General features: G+C 37.0%; 1 protein-coding gene across 2 annotated transcripts in view; it reads left to right on the forward strand.

The window, feature by feature from the left end:
• The window catches only part of LOC307157240 (NLR family CARD domain-containing protein 3-like), a 41,000-nt gene that overhangs the window by 12,032 nt on the left and 8,141 nt on the right, over positions 1-20,827 (forward strand). For both annotated transcript variants that reach the window (XM_079869096.1, XM_079869097.1), the window contains exons 2-6: positions 11,160-11,243; positions 11,318-11,443; positions 11,739-11,783; positions 11,877-13,686; positions 13,949-14,122. In XM_079869096.1, coding sequence (XP_079725222.1) covers positions 11,180-11,243; positions 11,318-11,443; positions 11,739-11,783; positions 11,877-13,686; positions 13,949-14,122 — 2,219 coding nt within the window. In that variant the 5' untranslated portion in view covers positions 11,160-11,179. The remainder of the gene's footprint in view (positions 1-11,159; positions 11,244-11,317; positions 11,444-11,738; positions 11,784-11,876; positions 13,687-13,948; positions 14,123-20,827) is intronic.

The following is a 20,827-nucleotide window of genomic DNA, read 5'->3' on the forward strand; positions in this document are numbered from 1 at the left end:
CTACTCAGTGCTCCAGCTATCAGCAATGAACGCGCCGGTTGGCGCCATAGACTGTAAAAAATAGGTTGGCGCGGGCTATGATTGACAGCTCGCTCACGAGGGCGGGTCTGTGTTGAAACGCTGCTGTCAATCAACCATTGTGGGAGGGGCGTCGATTTTGTGACGTCACAAAATCGAACAGCTTGATTCAGGAGAGGGGGAAACATATAAGGAGATTTAAAAAAAAACACTGGATGGATTTTTATCATTTTATGATGGTAGTGTACAGGCACTGCCAACACACATTTCAGTACAATCAACTTGTAAAAGTGCATACCATTATATGACCCCTATAAGTTACTTCGCCCACGGCTTAGGATTCCGTCGTTGTCGTCGAGTATCGTTTGAGAGAACAACCAGCACTGTATTTCAGTTGTTTTCCTCTGTGAACATGCACTAATGGATGTATGACAATTCCGTTGCTTTTTGGAGTTTTCAGATTTAAAAACGTAAATAAAGGCTCGTTCGTTCTGCTCTCACGGAATAGATATAGATTATAATATGCTTATGTACCGTCAGATGAAATCCTGCACGCGTCAGCGCTTTCTCTGTCCATGCAATAAATGCACATCCTTGAATGAACGCGGATTTTCTAGCGCATTTACTTAAACTTCATAGGCAATAACGTTATATCTATGGTTTAACCCATTTGAGAGGCGGCCAAAATCAGAATTTAAAATGGACTGAATAAGCTCTCTACGAACTTGACGAGCGATGCCGCGCTTACGGACCACAGACTATAAAAAAGAGTGACTGACATGTATGCACATAAATCACTGTCACACACACACTCAGAGTAATATTAAGTTACTGAATAATACATTTTCAACTAGCTGAATAGTACAGAATCACGATACACAGTCTCACTTGTAGCCATGTCTTTTAACTATTATAATATTTTGAAGGGCAAAAATAGGAACTTTTAATTGGCTTTACATCATCAACTGTCACTTTAGCGCGAGGCCCTGTGCAGTCGCAGACTTGGTACTGTCAGTAGCATAATGTTATAGCATTACCTCCCCAGCCTGAGCTAACTCGATCACGTCGAGCTAGGTGGGCGTGATTTCAGATTCAGGCTACTCAGCTCCACTCACGCAAGGCCAAGATGCCGACGGCCGGCTCCGCCCACTTTAGGCTTCAAAAATGCTCTTCAGAAACCTACGGGTGACGTCACGGATACTACGTCCATATTTTTTTTACAGTCTATGGTGGAAACTATGCTAGATTGCATTCACATTCCTTTGTGGTTAAAACTAACTCCTCTCAGTCCTCTCAGGGCCTTGGCATGTGATCCTCACACAAAGAGCACAGAGATACTGACTTTATACTCCAGTAGCTCTCTTTGCATCTTGTGTTCAATAAAAATGATGTCTTCACTAGTGATGGGCGGTTTCGAAGCACTGCTTTGAGAAGCTTTGAAACTTTTTTTGAATAATTTGTTTCGAACCAGGGGTCAGGAGCATGCATCAAACTGCCAAAATCACGTGATTTCGGTAAACAAGACTTTGTTATGTCCCAAATGTTTCGAAATTTCAATGGTTCGCTGATGGTGGACGATCTCAGTGAATCAGTGTTTAGGGTTTTTACCTGATCTCGGATCAGTTTTATAGTTTTGTAGACATTTTAATGAGAAGTTTGTGTAATTTGGTGAAGGACAGCCCTGCCATTCAACAATCTAAACTATGTTTCCTGTACAACAACATTACTCACTGCTTAACTACCGTAGTATGATGCATCATCGAAGAAATCAACTAATTCTAGTATCAAAATGATAAACCTGTCAGATAACTCATTTAGAGTAACATTACTAGAGCATAGACTGCCTTAATGTTGAGACAACAAATGGAAAAAGTGTAAAAGGGAAAAATTAAAAACAGAGAATATGAGGTGGTAAAGAAATAGATTTTCACAATGACTTTTGGAAATTACAGGGTGAAACTTGTGCTAAATGCTCAATTTTGAACCATTGACAAAATCAAATGCTTACAGATGTGTCTATAATGTGGCTGATTATTCCTGGCACAACAAACTGCTGTTCACGAGCAGTGTGTGTCACTACTGAAATTATTCTCATTAACATTATAGTTCAGGGCTCTCAAGTTTTGAAGACAGACAAGAGTGACACTCGTCAGGGGGTCAAGTTGTACAGGTCGCGAGTGTTTTTGTTGTTGTTATTAATAATTGCTCATATACCAAATCCAAAGTATTTATTCAATTTCCGTGTGTGTGTGTGTGAGAGAGAGAGAGAGAGAGAGAGAGAGAGAGAGTGTGTGTGTGTGTTTGTTGCCTTTTTGGACTTGTTGCCTTCCACCTGCACTGTCTCTTCCTCTGTCTCCTCCTCTAATGGGTCTAGCCTTTTCGCCACCTTCTCTGGGCCAGCATGATGGCATCCTCTAACCTGGCCTTTTTAGGACACTCTCCTCTAAGGGCGAATGAGAGGATGCTTAATTGTTTTTTACTGGACATCTTTGAAAGAGAAAGACAGATGCAATGATTAATGCATCCATGGCCAGGATATAATTATAAAAGACATGATTTTAAAAGTGACCTACAATATCCACTATGCAATACACTTTCATTTATTTAGAGCTAATAAAATTATTAAGCCTATTTGGAGAGAGAGATGTTTATAATGTGACAATATGTCAGTCATTGTGTGATAACGAAAATATGTCTAGGCCTAGACTACTTGTTCTGAGCAGGTGTTGTCAGTGAACAGGCTGTAAAACTGTTGGCTAAGTTACAGACACTCATGAAAAACTGATGCTAATTATCTGGGAAACATTATCTAACAGCAGTCAAGTTGTCACTATTTGTATCAAACAAGTTGTGAATTTGTTGTAATATTAAAACAGGAGATCATGACTTACTCTGTGCTCAAAGTGATGCTCGGAGCTTGGAGTGATTTCCTCTATGGGTGAACAAAAATTTCTGGCAGAATCTCCAAACAGGATATGCTTTTTTTTTCATTTGTTGTTGCATTAAATTTTACCCAGATACAATAGTGCTATTTTCTGATTGGCTATTGTGTAGCCCTTTTCTTTTTTTTTGATTGGCTGATACGTTGTGGCAGGCACGACGCGCTTGATACTTGCCGAACCGTGAGAGCGGCATGGCCAGAGAAATGTTGGGCGCTGCGGCATATTAAATATATTATACATATTTTTTCCGCATGAGAAATACAATGTGTGGCGGGAGTGCGTGACAAAAGACCGAAATGAGTGACTGTCACGCTCAATGCGTGACACTTGAGAGCCCTGTAGTTCATGGCATTTGACTGCATACAACAGTACTGATTATAGATATCAGTTTGTCTTAATGTGAAATCTGGAGGGAATAAGTGAATTCTTCCTGGTGCCTTGAAGGGAAGAATGTAGTGAGTCTAAGCCAGATGTGTGAATTTTCCAGATGTGACAAAACTCTTCTAACAATGACAAATCAAAACACTCGTTGTTCTAATGACACACACTTTGTTTGTGGTAACAAAGCTTATCTATTCCTTTGTAAGGGATTTTAAGGATGTTATTTGGCTTCTATTACTGGCAATGTGAGTAATGTCAGAGGAGAGGATTATGTGAAACATCTTTTAATCATGACACAGATCGAGAATTGAATCTCTGAAACTGAAAATATGATCAATGTACAGAATTAAGTACAGGCACTACATGAGGCCACCTTTGGTGTTTGAGGACACAGCAAAACTCACTTAGTTCTGTTGCTGACATTGCAGAAGAAGTGCATGTAATGAGGAAGCTTGTTTTACTAAATCGAATGGCTCTTGATATTCTGTTAGCCTCCCAGTGAGGAGTACATGTTCATATATCCCAGACAACACTGGAAGAGCAGTGCACGATCTAGCTAAACTCAATACGGATCATGTCTTTTCTCCTCTGAGTGGGACGCATGGTTCGGATCAATATTGGGGCCACTGTGGAATCATTTGAAAGCAGCTTTATTAGTTACAGTTTCAGGAGTGTTTCTCATCAGACTCTTGTACATTGGTTTATTTTGTGAGACACTCGACTGTCGTAAGGCTTTCATCCAACGTCTGTTCTGTTGAAGAGCATGTAGAAGGAAGAGTACGGCCTGATCAGACAAGCTTTTCAGAGTATGTTTTGATCATGATCATGAAAGTTTGCTTACATTTAATCATTCTATGTAAGGCATAAGGACATAAGGCATTTTTACACTGGCAGTTTAGGTCGAAACGGGTTACGGTTTGCATTGAAAGTTGCTTAAACACAAACTGCAGGGTTAAAAAAAATAACACACACTCTAAATAACCGCTGGGTCACTACTGGACAGAACATGCGCTGGGTTTTACCATTTAACCCATATTTCTGGGTCATTCATTTGACCCAACCAGTGGGTGAAATTAACCCTCTTGCTGGGTTAAGTCTTACTCATGTGATGGGTTATTTCCTGTCTCATTGCCATATTAAAATTAGTAACAAATATTCGTTATATTACGAATGTAAAATAATTATTGTCTCTGTATAATAAACGATATTCGCTTAAATACTGATTCAGGCAAATTATCGGTGCTGGTACTACTCGACCTCAGTGCTGCATTTGACACTGTTGATCATAACATACTTCTTGACAGGCTGGAAAACTGGGTGGGGCTTTCTGGGATAGTCCTAAAATGGTTCAGGTCATACTTAGATGGGAGAGGTTATTATGTGAGTATAGGAGACTATAAGTCTGAGTGGACATCCATGACATGCAGAGTCCCTCAAGGCTCAATTCTTGCACCACTCCTGTTCAACCTGTATATGCTCCCAATGAGCCAAATAATGAGAAAGAACCAAATTGCTTACCACAGCTATGCAGACGACACACAGATCTACTTAGCCCTATCGCCTAACGATTACAGCCCATTGACTCCCTGTGCCAATGCATCGATGAAGTCAACAGTTGGATGTGTCAAAACTTTCTTCAGTTAAACAAAGACAAAACTGAAGTCATTGCGTTTGGAAACAAAGATGAAGTTCTCAAGGTGAACGCATACCTTGGTAACACTTTATAATAATGTTCAGTTGTAAGTCATTTATAAGTGATTAGTTAATGATGAACTAATCATTTACAAAACATTCATAAATGAGTAGCAAGTGATATACTAACATTTTATGTATGTTTTGTAAATTGTGTTACAAGTCATTTACAATTGATTAGTTAATGATTAACTAATCATTTAAAAAACATGACTAATCATTCATAAATGATTAATTAGTGATATGTTCATTATATGTTTTGTAGATTCAGTTATAAGTCATTTACAATTGATTAGTTAATGATTAACTAATCATTTACTAAACATGACTATGCATTTTATAAATGTTTAATAAATGATGTTACATTTTTTTGTATGTTTTGCTCACATCAGGTGCACAGTGGTTAAAGACTCCATGTGTTTCAGAGAAGCTGACTATACCCTCACCAGTCAGCACTTACACTGCAGTACACACTACAGTGTTCAACACCTGTTATAGATGTGTAAACGCATGAATAAATCATTTACAACACTTTCTGCATCCCCTAATCTAAAGTGTAAACTATTCATCACTTGTAAATGTGTTACATATACCTACAAATGATCTGTATGTGTATTCAAGGCATTTACAACACTTTTTGCACCCTCTAATTGCTACATATACACAAAAAAACAAACATTTATTAAACATTTATGAAACGCATATTCATGTTTTGTATATGACTAGTTAATCATTAACTAATCAATTGTAAATTACTTATAACTGAATCTACAAAACATACATACAATAATTAACATATCACTTATTAATCATTTATGAACGCATAGTCATGTTTCGTAAATAATTAGTTAATCATTAACTAATCACATGTAAATGACTTGTAACGGAATTTACAAAACATACATAAAATGTTAGTATATCACTTGCTACTCATTTATGAATGTTCTGTAAATGACTAGTTCATCATTAACTAACCACTTATAAATGACTTACAACTGAACGTTATTATAAAGTGTTACCCATACCTTCACTCTAGGGGTCAAACAACTAAAAATCAAGTCAGGAATCTTGGTGTGACACTAGAGTCAGACCTTAGTTTCAGTAGTCATGTCAAAGCAATAACTAAATCAGCATACTATCATCTGAAAAATATTGCAAGAATTAGATGCTTTGTTTCCAGACAAGACTTAGAGAAACTTGTGCATGCTTTCATCACCAGCAGGGTGGATTACTGTAATGGACTCCTCACTGGCCTTCCAAAAAAGGCCATAAGACAGTTGCAGCTCATACAGAACGCTGCCGCCAGGATTCTGAGCAGAACTAGAAAATATGAACATATCACACAGTTAAATTTAGTTAAATTTAGGATTGATTTTAAAGTATTATTACTGGTATATAAATCATTAAATGGCCTAGGACCTATTGCAGATATGCTCACTGAATATAAACCCAACAGATCACTCAGATCACTAGGATCATATCAGCTAGAAATACCAAGGGTTCACTCTAAGCATGGTGAATCTGCTTTTAGCTATTATGCCAGCCGCAGCTGGAACCAGCTTCCAGAAGAGATCAGATGTGCTCCTACAGTAGTCACTTTCAAATCCAGACTCAAAACACATCTGTTTAGCTATGCATTTACTGAATGAGCACTGTGCCACTGTTCGTCCGACTGTTTGTACTGTACTGTGCTTTAATTATTCTTATTTCTTTTTATTATTTTAATTTCTTCTATGTAAAGCACTTTGAATTGCCATTGTGTATGAAATGTGCTATATAAATAAACTTGCCTTGCCTTGCCTTCTGTAATACAATAAACCAGAGAGGCCACTGTATATGTGATTTCAATCTCATTTAATTGTTTTTTTTTTAAATACATTTTTAATACATTTCTTTAATACTTCTTTTTTGTACACTTATTACAATTATACAATGTATACTCATTGTAAGATAATAAAAACATAAAGGTTCATTAAGTAAGGTCTTTATATACCACTGAAAACATAGTTATGTATATGATATTGCATTTCTGTCAATAACAGATCCTCCTAAATATTACACAATGCATTTTTAAAAGTCATTAAGCAGCTCATTTGAACTCTTATACGATCATGATTTCATTTATTAAGATGTGATGATTTATTAAGAACAGCAACAAACATTTAAAATGCGACTAAATATCAAGTGGGCCTGAAACAACTGTTGTCCTCAAATTTTACAGAGGACTCTTTTCCATTAATGTGATAGACGGCATGCTGGAGAAACTCCCAGGCGGGGAAACACTGCTTTGTGTATTTAACATGAAAAACAAAATAAAGCTTTGAAACAAAGATCAGCAGCCTCCAGCAAAGACTCGGTCTCAATGGCGTGGCCTGGAACAATGGCAAAGGTCTGACATGTCCCCCTCGTCTCATCCCTGATGCTCCAGTCATCTCTTTTTGTAAATATTCAACCATGTTTTAGCTAAAATAATGTTTTAATAAATAAATGAATTCATTTTTGTTCAATATATATTCATTAAAACTTTCATTTAAAAAAAAAAAAAAAAAAATTTAAATTTAAAAAAGTAAATATTCTGAAAGCATTGAATGAGATCCCACGTTAATTTAAAATAGCTTTACAGTAGTAACAATAAATATGATATTTTAATTATATGATATGATTAATATAATATTTTTAATATTGCTTTTAACGGATTAAAAAAATAACGAATTAATCACGTTTAAAAACTTTGGAGTTTTTAATATTTTTATAGTGCAATCATTTCACAGTTACTCTCCAAATTAATGTAGAAACAACTTTAAGACATTTTAAATATTTGTTTAATGGCATCTTTTTATAAATCAAGGCCAGTATCACTGATAATAATCCAGCTACTGATGTCTCTATGATAAATTATTTTTTAACATTAATTATAGACATTCATCTCTAAAAGCTATCGATTTCAACATTTGTTAGGCTTTAAATAAAATATCAACTTTTAATGTAAGTGAACTTAAAACAATCTTCACATAAACCCATTATAATAAATGTCACATTTACCTGTGGCCTTCCTACCTGTCTAACAGGAAATATACAGAAATTGAATAAAGTTATCAAACACTTTATAGTCTTCACTGCATAAATCATAAATGAAATATAAATTAATCCTTATTAAAGCTATTATTTTCTCTGCTACAACAATCTCCGTTACCTTTGTTCTTTGATTAACATCAATGACATCGCATCAACGGGTTTATTAGGCTGCTGTCACTTTAAAGGAGAACTCCGGTCAATTTTAACATTGAGCTCATTTTTTTGTACATTTGGAATGCTGTCAATACAGAGAACAACGACAAAAATCGGTGTTGCCTACACCGAGTTATTCTATTTTTAAAATTTGCACCCTGTTGACTTCAATGGGGCAAGTACTAAACCTGCTTTTAGCCTCTTAACATCCTTGATGTGTCATTACAAGTGCACAGGTCATGTGAGTGATTCCTTCTGAGTGAACACGGGTGAATCTGACTGCAGTAGATGTGAAAGAAATGTATAAAAATGATGTTATTTAAGCCAGCGCAAATACCTGTTTACATCCTGTTTTTCGGTTGAAGTCCAAAGTAGTCGATTGCCGAGTTCACGCGCGTGATCATAGGTATTAAACCTATGCGTGTGAACTCTGCAATCGACTACTTTGGACTTCAACCGAAAAACAGGATGTAAACAAAGGTATTTGCGCTGGCTTAAATAACATCATTTTTATACATTTCTTTCACATCTACTGCAGTCAGACTCACTCGTGTTCACTCAGAAGGAATCACTCACATTTTCTGTGCACTTGTAATGACACATCAAGGATGTTAAGAGGCTAAAAGCAGGTTTAGTACTTGCCCCATTGAAGTCAACAGGGTGCAAATTTTAAAAATAGAATAACTCGGTGTAGGCAACACCGATTTTTGTCGTTGTTCTCTGTATTGACAGCACTCCAAATGTACAAAAAAATGAGCTCAATGTTAAAATTGACCGGAGTTCTCCTTTAAGAGCTGCTGCCACATATGACACGGATCTGACGCGCATCATATTTTCTCATAACTCTTTAAGTTCATTTGAGACGTTATTTAACGCATTTAAGACTGCTCTTATGAAAATACTTGACAAAACGGGCATTTTGGCATAATTCTGTGTGTTATTGTTTGTTCAAGCATGAAACAGAAGTTATGGCAAGCCTAAGTATTCATATACACTGAAGATTGACTGAAGATTGCACACTGAAGACTGAAGATTGCACACTGACCCATCAAAAGCGTGCGATTTGACAGCAAAATGCTCGACGTGATTTGCTACAAAAAATGCACGTTCTGGACGTGCGCTTTGAAGTCCCTGAAAATGCACGTTTTTGACGTGTATTTATCTTAAGAAAAAACGGTGTCGAATGAACACAATGAACGTGTAAACAGGTAAACCAAACATGCAGTGCAAACGTGTGTTTAAAGTGTGCAAACAGGCGAAAAGAATGTGATCTTTCCTTAGTGTTCTCAAAATTGCTTATCAAAAGTGTATGCTCACTTTTTTAGGGCTCGAGTCTGTTATGTTTTTGTCCTCTATCTGGGGTTTAGGACTCTTGTATTATCATTAAACCCAACCAAAACAACATGGAAATATCGAGGACAGATTTAACAGAGGATTATAATTGCTGAGTTATTATAATCCAGTCAAATTTGTTCACAGATGATGTAGCAAGAGATGTGTAAAATCAGGGCTCAGCGCTAAGGATTTTTCTACTGGCCCATCGGGCCAGGGGTTTAAATTTGTACTTGCCCTGCCAAAATGTACACTGGCCCCACCAAGTAATAAATATAAAAATAAAATAGGTCTAGTTATTGTTTAAGTTGTTTTTGATCCATGTAACCTTAATAGATAAGGTTATGACGCCAAAAACTACTAGCCTACTAACTCATATAAATTCTAAATATTGTTAAAGACAGTAATAAAATAATAACAAATAATACAATTACGAGCAATAGCACAAATAAATACAACAGAGCAAACATATACAAATGAAATAAACAGTTCTTTTCAGGTTTTTCAAGTAGGTCTAAATTAGATTTTCAAGCACAGACAGTAATCAAATAAAAATATCACTGCATAGTGTTCTCGGTATAAATTTAGATTAACCCTATGAAAAACCTGTTTGACTGCAACTCATACTGTGTGTGAAGAGAATTGTAATTTAGTGCAAGTGAATGCAACAATAACGCATTAACAGTTAAACAGATTAACGGGCTCGTCTTGGTTGTCTACTGAGTCTCATTTTAAAAATTCACTTTCCACTTCCTCGTCTAGTTTTACTACTGTCAGCATAGATAATACTTTGAAATGAATCATGTCTATGAGCTCTTTCACATGCTCTTTGACCCTTTGCCTAATGAGGTTCTAAACATGTACTTCACATGCTTATGTCCTGCTATTACTGTAATTATTAACAATACCTTAGCTACTGGGCATGTCCCTTTGGCCCTTAAGACAGCCGCTATTACAACAGTTCTTAAAAAGCCTGGCTCTGATCCTGAAGATTTATCTACATATAGGCCTATTGCCAATCTACGTTTTCTGGCTAAGGTCCTCTAACGGGTTGTTGTTGGCCTGCTACAGCAATATGGTAAATGGACTGCATTTATATAGCGCTTTCACAGACCTATGGCCACCAAAGCGCTTTACATAGCCTCACATTCACCCATTCACTCACTCATTCATACACCGACGGCGGTGTCAGCCATGCAAGGCGCCATCCAGCTCGATCCTGAAGATTTATCAACCTATAGGCCTATTGCCAATCTACCTGTTCTGGCTAAGGTCCTCGAACGGGTCGTTGTTGGCCAGCTACAGCAATATCTGTACAAATCTTTATGTCTTTATGTTGTTTCTACATTACTTTTGAGATTTAATTTGAAAGTATTACAATATAAAAATATATTAAAAACTTTACTGTTTATCGCAAATACCAAAAAATGACAAAGAAATGTTTTAAACAAATTAGTTTATTTTTAAATCGATTGACAGCACTTATACTCTGCTCTTTTTTTGTATTTTTGGAAAGTGTCTGATAACATATGATTCATTATAGACATTTGTGTTCTTGTCCAACAGCTGTAAGTCAGTAAAGGACAATGGCTTCTGTTGAACAGCATGATGACACAGTAGATGAGCCTGAAAACAAAAAACTGAAAGAAGGTAATAGTGATAAAAGAAAAATAATATCAGAAATGTTAAAGTTGTGATTTAAGCGATGTAATTAATCTCTCTAGGGCAGATGAGCAGCAGTGTTGATGTGAAAGCTGAAACAGGAGCAACTGTAAATGCTCCTGTACTCACTGGAAACACCATCACAGGCCCAGTGACCATCAACTACAGCTTAAACACTGCAGGAAATGGTAATATAGTTTATATATAATAATGACTATAATATAATTCATATAATAAAAATATAATATAATAAACTGTAATGTTTAAAAAGACACAATAACTGTGCTTTCTGAGACAGACTGCTTATGAACAATCATATATGAAATAATGCTCAGTAGTTGTGAATCCTATTCTTAAGGAAGTTTAGTGTGTAGCCATATTGTTCAGAAATGCTTTAGGTACTTGTCACTTTATTCTTCTGTGTAATTGTGTCTATTGTCTCTTTACTTTGTATAAATTTACTCATTTTCTCTTTCCTTACAGAGCCACAAAAAACCTCAGCGACGGAGACACTAGAGAAACAACAAGGTGCAACCATCATTTCTTCATTATAGAGGTCTTCAGACTTTATGAAAAAATTGATAATTTAGTCTTTGCTGTCTTTTTCCCTATTTCTTAAAGGCTCAACTGCAGACGATAGAGAAGCTACTCTTCAAGATTACACAGAGATCAGCCGCAGACTGAAGAACAAATTAAAACAGGACTACGAGAAGATATTGGTTGGTAATTCAGAGACGGGTCATAAGAAATACCTGAGCGATGTTTACACTGATTTATATGTGGTGGAGAATGAGACTGGAGGAAGAGTGAACGACCATGAAGTGATTCAGATCGAATCAAATCACAACCGACTGACTGCCAAGGAGAAGCCAATCGTGTGTAATGACATGTTTAAAGTCCAGTGTGACACAGGTCGACGAAACAGAAAAGTGCTGACAACGGGGATCGCAGGAGTGGGAAAAACTGTCTCTGTCAATAAATTCATCTTTGACTGGGCTGTAGGAACAGAAAATCAGGATATAGTCTTCATATTTCCACTTCCATTCCGTAGACTGAATTTGATTAAAGGAGAGTGCAGTCTCATGGGACTGCTCAACAAATACTTCTTTAGTAGTCCTGAAGAATTGCCCTCTCTTCCTGAAGGTGATGGTAAAGTTATGTTCATCTTTGATGGGCTGGATGAATGTCGCTTTACTTTGAACTTTAAAGAAGATGATACATTTACAAATGTAAATGAAAAAACAACAGTGAGTAAGATAATAATAAACCTTATCAAGAGACATCTGGTTCCCTCTGCTCTCATCTGGATCACATCCAGACCAGCAGCAGCCAGTCTGATACCCCGTGACTACATTGATCAAGTGACAGAGGTGCGAGGATTTAACGATGAGCAGAAAGAGCAATACTTCAAAAATAACAGCAGTCCTGAGGTTGCTGGAAACCTCATCAGTCACATCAAGAAATCCAGGAGTCTGTACATCATGTGCCACATCCCCGTCTTCTGCTGGATCTCTCTCATTGTTCTTCAGCCTCTACTGGCTCGAGAGAGCAATGCCAAAACTCCCACAACTCTCACAGGGATGTACACAAGCTTCTTAATTTCTCAGAAGAAACAGATGGAAGAAAAATACTGTGATGACTCTGAACCTAAAGCCAACCCAGTGTCTTTTGATCAGATTATTCTGAAGCTTGGGAAACTAGCCTTTCAACAGCTGGAGAAAGGAAACCTGATTTTCTACAAAGAAGATCTTGAGAAGTGTGGACTAGATGTCAGAAAAGGGTCGTTGTACTCTGGGTTATGCACTCGAATGTTTCAGGAGGAAAAGGTAGCAGCAAGAAACGTTTACAGCTTCGTACATCTCAGCGTACAGGAATTCCTTGCTGCTCTTTATGTGTTTATAATGGGCAAAGACAAGAAAACAAACTCATTTCTTCAATCCTGGAGAGAAAAACTGGCATGGAAACTGTCCAAAAAGCCACTGTTTCAGCTTCATAAGGCTGCAGTCAACAAGGCTTTACAGAGTGAGAACGGACACCTGGACCTTTTCCTTCGGTTCCTCCTGGGTCTGGAGTCCGATCAGAGTGACCTGAAGGGACTACTGCCAAAACTGAAACTGAAAACACAGAATGTTAAAGACATTGTTGACTATATCAAACAGACAATAGAGACAGAGAAATCAGTGGAAAGAACCATCAATCTCTTCCACTGTCTGAGTGAACTGAAAGATGACTTTGTTGAGGAAATCCAGAAGAATCTGAGCTCAGGAAAACTTTCAGCACAGAATCTCTCCTCTGCTCAATGGTCTGGTCTGGTGTTTGTGCTCCTGATGTCAGAAGAGACTCAAGAGAAGTTTGAACTGCAGAAATACAGAAGATCTGATCAAGCACTGATGAGATTTCTGCCGGTGATCAGAAACACCAGAAGAGCACTGTAAGAGTCTCCTTTACATTCATTTATAAACACTATTAGTCTTTTGTAATTGCCTTCATTTTAAATGGGTGACTTGATGGCCTAGAATGTTCAGAAAAATGAATAAAAGTAATGTGTGTGAAAATAAATGCTGGTTTGATGTTTTATGAAGAGATAATCGTTTTAGCTGTGCTTAATTCACTACAGTTAAAGGTTTTTTCAAGCTCCAGATTATAAACGCTAATAAGCATTATTACTGTTCTTTGTTTTGTTCTCTACACAGGCTACACAGATGTAATCTCACAGCTCAGTCCTGTGAGAGTTTATCATCAGCTCTACAATCCTCAAACTCCTTTCTGAGAGAGCTGGACCTGAGTAACAATGACCTGCAGGATTCTGGAGTGAAGCTTCTTTCTGATGGACTGAAGAGTCCAAACTGTCAGCTGGAGATACTGAGGTGAATGGTTTTAAAATAATTAACTATGCTATAATCAGAGGCTGACTTAACCAATAAGCAAGGCAAGCGGTCGCTTGGCACACGCAAGAGACAAAACATTTGCAGGAAAGTGATATTTTTCCATATTTATACAGACGTATGACCCACATGGACTGCATAAGTTTAATAACAATATTGTTTGGGGTGAGGGGAAGGGAATGGACTGTATGAAGATTGAATTTGCAACAGTTACTAAAAGTGTAAAATGCTTCTGTTTCATGCATGATTTGCTTCCGACAGCACTGAACAAGCTAGCAGCGCCATCTAGTGGCTGTGCACAGGACACAGTTAGCATCTCATGCTGGGTACACACCAAGATATATTTTACAACTTATAAGATTTTCAAAATGTGATAGACCACAAACATGAGGACAAAAAATCCTAGATTTAACCGTTTTGCTCCTACACTGTAAACCCTAACGAGTTGACACTACTCAAATGATTTGAGGAAAGTGGTTGCGTAAGTTTTTTTGAGTAATGGAAAAATTCAAACTTAATTAATTGAGTTGACCTAATGTGGTCTTCTCATTGAATTAACTTAAATGTTTAAGTAAAGATAACTTAAAAGGCAAATGGACTAAACTCAAACTTGCCAGTTTATATTTTGTTTACTTATTAGTAAATAAATACATTTTAAATAAATTATAAATCATTAAACCAAGTTTTTCACATCAACAGCTTTATTAGGATTACATTACAACTTCTATAATGCATACTGACTGAACATCGTATATTAAAGGTATTGCGGAGGATTTTCTTTTTCCGGGTGGATCATCAAGACTATTGGTACTCCTAGTTGTTAATCATTCTGGTGATATGTTTACATAAGGCCGTCGTACGTGCTCGTCCCTAGGTAGTTTTCGCTTTCTGCGCATGCGCACTTTCGGGTGTATGTGTGTTGTGAGCTACCGGTTTCAGCCATTCATTGAAGCTCGCCGTTCTCATCGGGTTTTTTCAAAATGTCTGAGGGTCGCAAGAGAAAAAGTGTCTACGAATTGTATGACAAGAAGAGAAAGGCCTCTGAAGAAAGAAACAAGACCAGAGTGTTTTTGGGAGAATATTTCACACACTGGCGTGCGCTAAAAACACAGGTTGGGCTTCCCACTGATGCCTCAGTCGCGAAGTTTCTACTCGACAGGTAAAGTTTGGCATGCTATTTGGAGAAATCCATTTAAAATCACTGCTAGTAAAAGTTAATGTAAGCTATCATTAGCGATGCTAGCCCTGGCACAAGTCACGCACCGCGCAGACACGGTAAACATCTGAATTTGTCTAAAGTAGCCTTATGACCAAATGGTAAAAGGTATCACGCTGAAATGTTCTAAAACCTTGTGTGTTCATTTTTGATAATTCCAATGTGTTCACATAGTTTTTATTACACAAATGCAACAAGCTACTTCTCCATTGCAGATCATGTCTTGAGTCCTCACTCAATCGATCAGTATAATAAGTAAATAAAACACGGAAGGGCATTTGACATTTTGTCTTGCATGAATGTTTTTGAGTTAGAGTGTTTTTGGGAGAATATTTCACACGCTGACGTGCGCTAAAAGCACAGGTTGGGCTTCCCACTGATGCCTCAGTCGCGAAGTTTCTACGACAGGTAAAGGAAAGTAGGCTTGTATGAGTCATGCCAACAGCAACTTGACAGAGCGTGCACGAGGAGAACTAGGCTCGTGCATGCTCTCTCGTGCACACGTTTAATAGGTGTTCCCTCTCTGGAGCAGGTAGAGTGTTGCGCATGTGCATTTTTTCAAAAAGTGGAGAGGGCGGTTCTTTTCTAAAATTCGGGAAAATCCTCCGCTATACCTTTAACATTTAATCAGTAAAAAATACAATTGCAATACTTGCAGTAAATTAAATCAATTGATTAAAAATGTATTTAGAAATCTGTCATTTAAAAGTGAAACTGACCAGATCAGAATAATTGATCAGAACAATTAAAAGCACACTGTAATGAACAACAACAGATGTGTTTGTCATCTACTTTAACTTATCTTTCACCCTTTGTAATAGTTGCGTGTGAGTTCCTCAGTTGTCTTCGGTGTGTGAATAGATAGATCTCAACATCATACAGTCACTTTTAGAATGGGTTCAAATATTCAAAATATCCTGGAAAAACAAAACATTTACAAGACCTGGATTTTTTTTAAAGAACAATCGGCACTTTAACTGCTCAGGACAAACAAGTGAAACTTGAACATCCATCACAAAACAAACAAACAAAAAACAGTTGTCGATCATCCAGGTAACGACACAGAATTAAGAGGGAAAATTATTATTAAAAAAAATATGTACACTTTTGACCACAACTGTATGTGTGTGATAGAGTCAGTACTTCAGGCTAACATCAGTGAGATCTCATCCTGTGGAAACTGCCACTGTTGGTTCAAAAGGTTCTCATTGATGAATGGTCCTTCAGATGAATGGTTGGGGCTGGGAACGGAAGATCCTGTGATTAAAATAAAAAAAAAATAATTAAGACACATTTTCTCTTAATACATTGTATAGTTCTTGTTGTTTAAGCACAGGTTAGAGGGATATAATAATAAACATGTAACAATACAAAGCAATTTTTTTAGTTGGACAGCAACAAGAATGGAAATAATCAAAGCAAGTCAAAGTGCTTTCTTTGCCGTTTCAGTAACTAACTAAATAAAATACAAGATAACTTTGGAAACTGAATGGTATTCAAACAAACTCTTTCTCTGTGCGTTACCTGATAGATGACTCTGTTCTTTGAAGAGCAGCAGTATTCAAGAAGAATGGCAGCATTTACCACCTGGCCTAAAAACAACCATATATATACACAGTAAATTACATCATAATAAAACTAAGTACATGGTAGATTTCTACACTTACTAGAACATTGAAATAAACAAAAGGAGTGAAATTTACACTATACTTTAACAAATATGATATATTTTTAAGTACGTAGCTAAAACACACCTTGTCTGCCTCACATCAATCAAAAGTCAGCTGCAGTTCCTCCTTCAGTGCTGTTTTTGAAGCCTCTGAGGACAGTTGATAAGAAAGTGTCTGCTAATTTGTCAAAGGAGAATACGTCAACAACTCAAGCACACTAGCCGCTAACATTAATTAATAAACATGAATATTTAACTAATGACTAACTTCTTAGAAATGTGTGTAGTTAGCAGTTGCTAAGTAACATACCAGTTAGCAGTTACCAAACTAGCTAACAGCTAGACTAATTTTACAACATAAACACACTCAATTTAAATCAACAACACCAAATCTTATGTTTTGGTAAATACTTTATTTAAAAAGGTTTTATGAATTTGCACTTACCCTCATCTGATATAAGTGTCTGAAAACACAGGATGATGTCAGCGCACGCAGTAACTGAAGGCAGTGGGCTAAAAAATACGGTTCAGATAAAATATGACATTGAAAAACTGCCGTTGTTTTATGGTAAACATGTTATTTACAATGATTTTATGAATTCAAACCTACCTTCGTCTGATGTAAATCTCACAGAAAATACCGGACGTTGTCAGCGCGCAAGATTTGAATGGAGCAGGAGCGGGAATAAACGGCTCGAAAACAACGTCGGTCTAGAAAATACAGTTAAAAAAACTGTTAGAACATTGAACAAATGTTGATGTTATGTTCTGGCAAACATGTTATTTAAAATAGTTTTATGACTTACCATATACGTTTTCAGCTCCAAATGCGAGGCCTGAAATGTCCGCTCCGTTTTATTTTAACCCCGAAATTACTGTTTTTATGCAGTGTCAGTGCCTCTGGGCTGCTGCCTGCATCAGCAAATTCACGATGGACAAAAAAAATTACTGCCTTGTGTATCGACCAATCAGCGTGTTGTCAAGGCAGAATTTCAGGTATGACCAATCATTTTAAACAGAGACATAGCGAATCATTTAAATAACTTGAAATTTTGAGTTCAAATTTTTGAGTTTTGAGTTCAAATGAGATTTTTGCTGCCAAATGAGTACATTAAACTAAATTTTTGATGCAAAAACTTGCTACTATAAATAATGTTAAGTTATGATAACTTGATTTCTTTATTAATGACAACATTGGGGTTTACAGTGGTGTGCCATGATGTGACAAAGACAGCACACCACACAGAAACAGATTTTCAACCAGAGTCTCGACTGTGAACACAGGAAATATCGCAAAATCTCGCAAGACTTCAGAATAATGCAGGAAGAAATTGTGATGATAGTGTTTGGAATGATTTTCACAGAAAATTCACGGGATAAAAAGAAAAGTTTTTTTTCCATCCCTCCATCTCTGCTGTGCCATGACTGCATTTGTTACGCTTCTATCTTCCATCATCTTGCTTTCTGATTGGATATTGTTTAGTTTCACGTGATAATCTCCAGAGCGTGCACACGTTTGTCCTCTGGGTTCCCCTCACGCATCAGGATTTCTGATTGTAAATATTCAACATGAATACTTACGATTCGCGATCGGGGCGGCTCCGATGTTCTTCCGATCAGGTTCAGACACTCTTAACACACCTCACACTAATGGAAAATCTGATAAAATAATCTGTAGAACCATCAAGATAATCAGGACATAGCTAGAATTGTCGGAAGGGGGGGAATCGGCCCAAAATCAGCCTGATTATCTTTTGGTGTGTACCCAGCATCACCCAGGGTTCAAATTTAACACCACACACCAAATGGTGATTAACTGAAACAGAGTAACTTATCAGTTGGCCTGGATTTTTTTTTTTTTTTAATTAACACTAACAATGCATTTTTAAGAGAACAGGATATGGCTTAGTATGAATATCAAATTGTGAAGGTTGTGATGTATTCATATAAATATACATTCTGACTGTAAGGACCAAGGTTAGAGCTAGACTGTGAGGGCAAAATGTAGAAGGCTAATGATAAAGTTATTCCAAAACTGTAACTCCAGTTGTTCCAAGGGGTCAATACAAAAAAGCCAAGAGGGTGAGTGTTTCCCAAAAAGGTCAATTAAAAACATTTAAAAATTAGTAATGTGAAGTTCGGCACCGAGGCTTCGAAGCTTGTATCAACAAAAAAAAAAAAACATCACACATTGAAGCAGTGTATCGGAGCTTGATTCGTTTTGTCAAAACCACATGATCTGTGACGTCTGAAGCTTCGTTTCCACACACAGTCACGTGACTGCTTCATACTCAGATTCAAAAATAGCGCAAACCCCTTGAGCAGGTTTCGAGTGTCATGCCCTTCAGTAGTAGTAAATAAAAAAATAAATAGACTTAGCCCTCACACTGTTGAACAAGTCGTGTTCCTTAAAGCTGCTGTCCGTAACTTTTTTTGTGTAAGAAATTATCCAATATCTATATATATAAAAAAACATAACCAGCCATTGTTCAAAACTATCTGCTTGCCTTAGCTCGATTCAAATCGGTTAGCTTTTAATAATGATTTTAATTCCAGTGGTACTGGTCGATTTCCGCGGGAAATGAGCATGTCTTTGCGTCGTTACGTCACATCTGTACACATATAGAAGGAGTCCCGGCTAGTAGGCTATATTGCGTGTGAGGATGTTCGAGGTGGAGATTTATAACCTTTTCTCACAGCACTTGCTATAATTAAGTTTATAGCGGATCCAGAATGTTTCAAACGACAATCACCAGTGACAACAGATTTACCAGCTGTAAAACCCAAAAGACTTTGGCTAGAGAAAAAAAGAGACTGCAACTGGCCCATGCGAAAACAAGGATATCGGCAGGGCTTTTGAAAGATGGCGGGAACTCCGCGTTTTAATAAAACTTGTGCATAATTATGAATTTGGTTTCTGATCCTCTGTTTGCATACAAAGTCCCTTTTACGATCTTGATCTTGTTACATGCTCTTAAGCGATGTACAGGCTAAGGAATAATTATTTTTCAGTGACCATGAAAGATACATTGTTCTTAGAAAAATAATAATCAATCAGTTTGTTGGAACTGATTAATTGATTGTAATATTAATTTGGCTTACTTCAAAGTTAATCTAATTAACTGACCCAAATATTAACAATTAATCATAATTGGTAATTATGGATTATTAATAATATTTCCCCTTTGAGCTAATGTCCTTACAATATATATATATATATATATATATATTAGTGGTGGGCCGTTATCGGCGTTAACGTGCTGCGTTAACGCGAGACTCTTATCGCGCGATAAAAAAAATATCGCCGTTAATCTATTCTCAAAGTTGGGTTGGGAGCTGCCTCAAGCTACACAAGCTATGATGACGCATTCTACCCGCGGCCGCGAGGAACACCCGGCTGCAACGCATCATATTCGTCGTCATCTTAAGTAAACTGCTGAAAGTGAAAGCTGGTGAAAAAGATCCGTGCAACATCCATTATTTGGACTTGGTTTGGATTTAAGCCGTCCAACGAGCAGCAGCAAATAGACAGAGTGTGTGGGGTAACAGTTCGGTAAGTTAACACACGACTAATCCGTTCTACCACCTCAAATTCAAAACGAAACATGATATCACTGAATACCAGCGCGCGCGTATTATTCCCAATATGGTGTAGCACATAATCTCTGTCTGCGCCCGATTTTAACTGTTTCTTTTTAACTGAAAAGACATCAGTTAGACAATATTCTAATTTTAAATTTGGGGTTTCATAAGCTCCAAGCCATAATAAACATTAGACCTACTTAAGTCTCTGCAGCTAGTG

Source organism: Squalius cephalus, assembly GCF_949319135.1.
Source record: "Squalius cephalus genome assembly, chromosome: 4".
NCBI classification, from domain to species: domain Eukaryota; kingdom Metazoa; phylum Chordata; class Actinopteri; order Cypriniformes; family Leuciscidae; genus Squalius; species Squalius cephalus.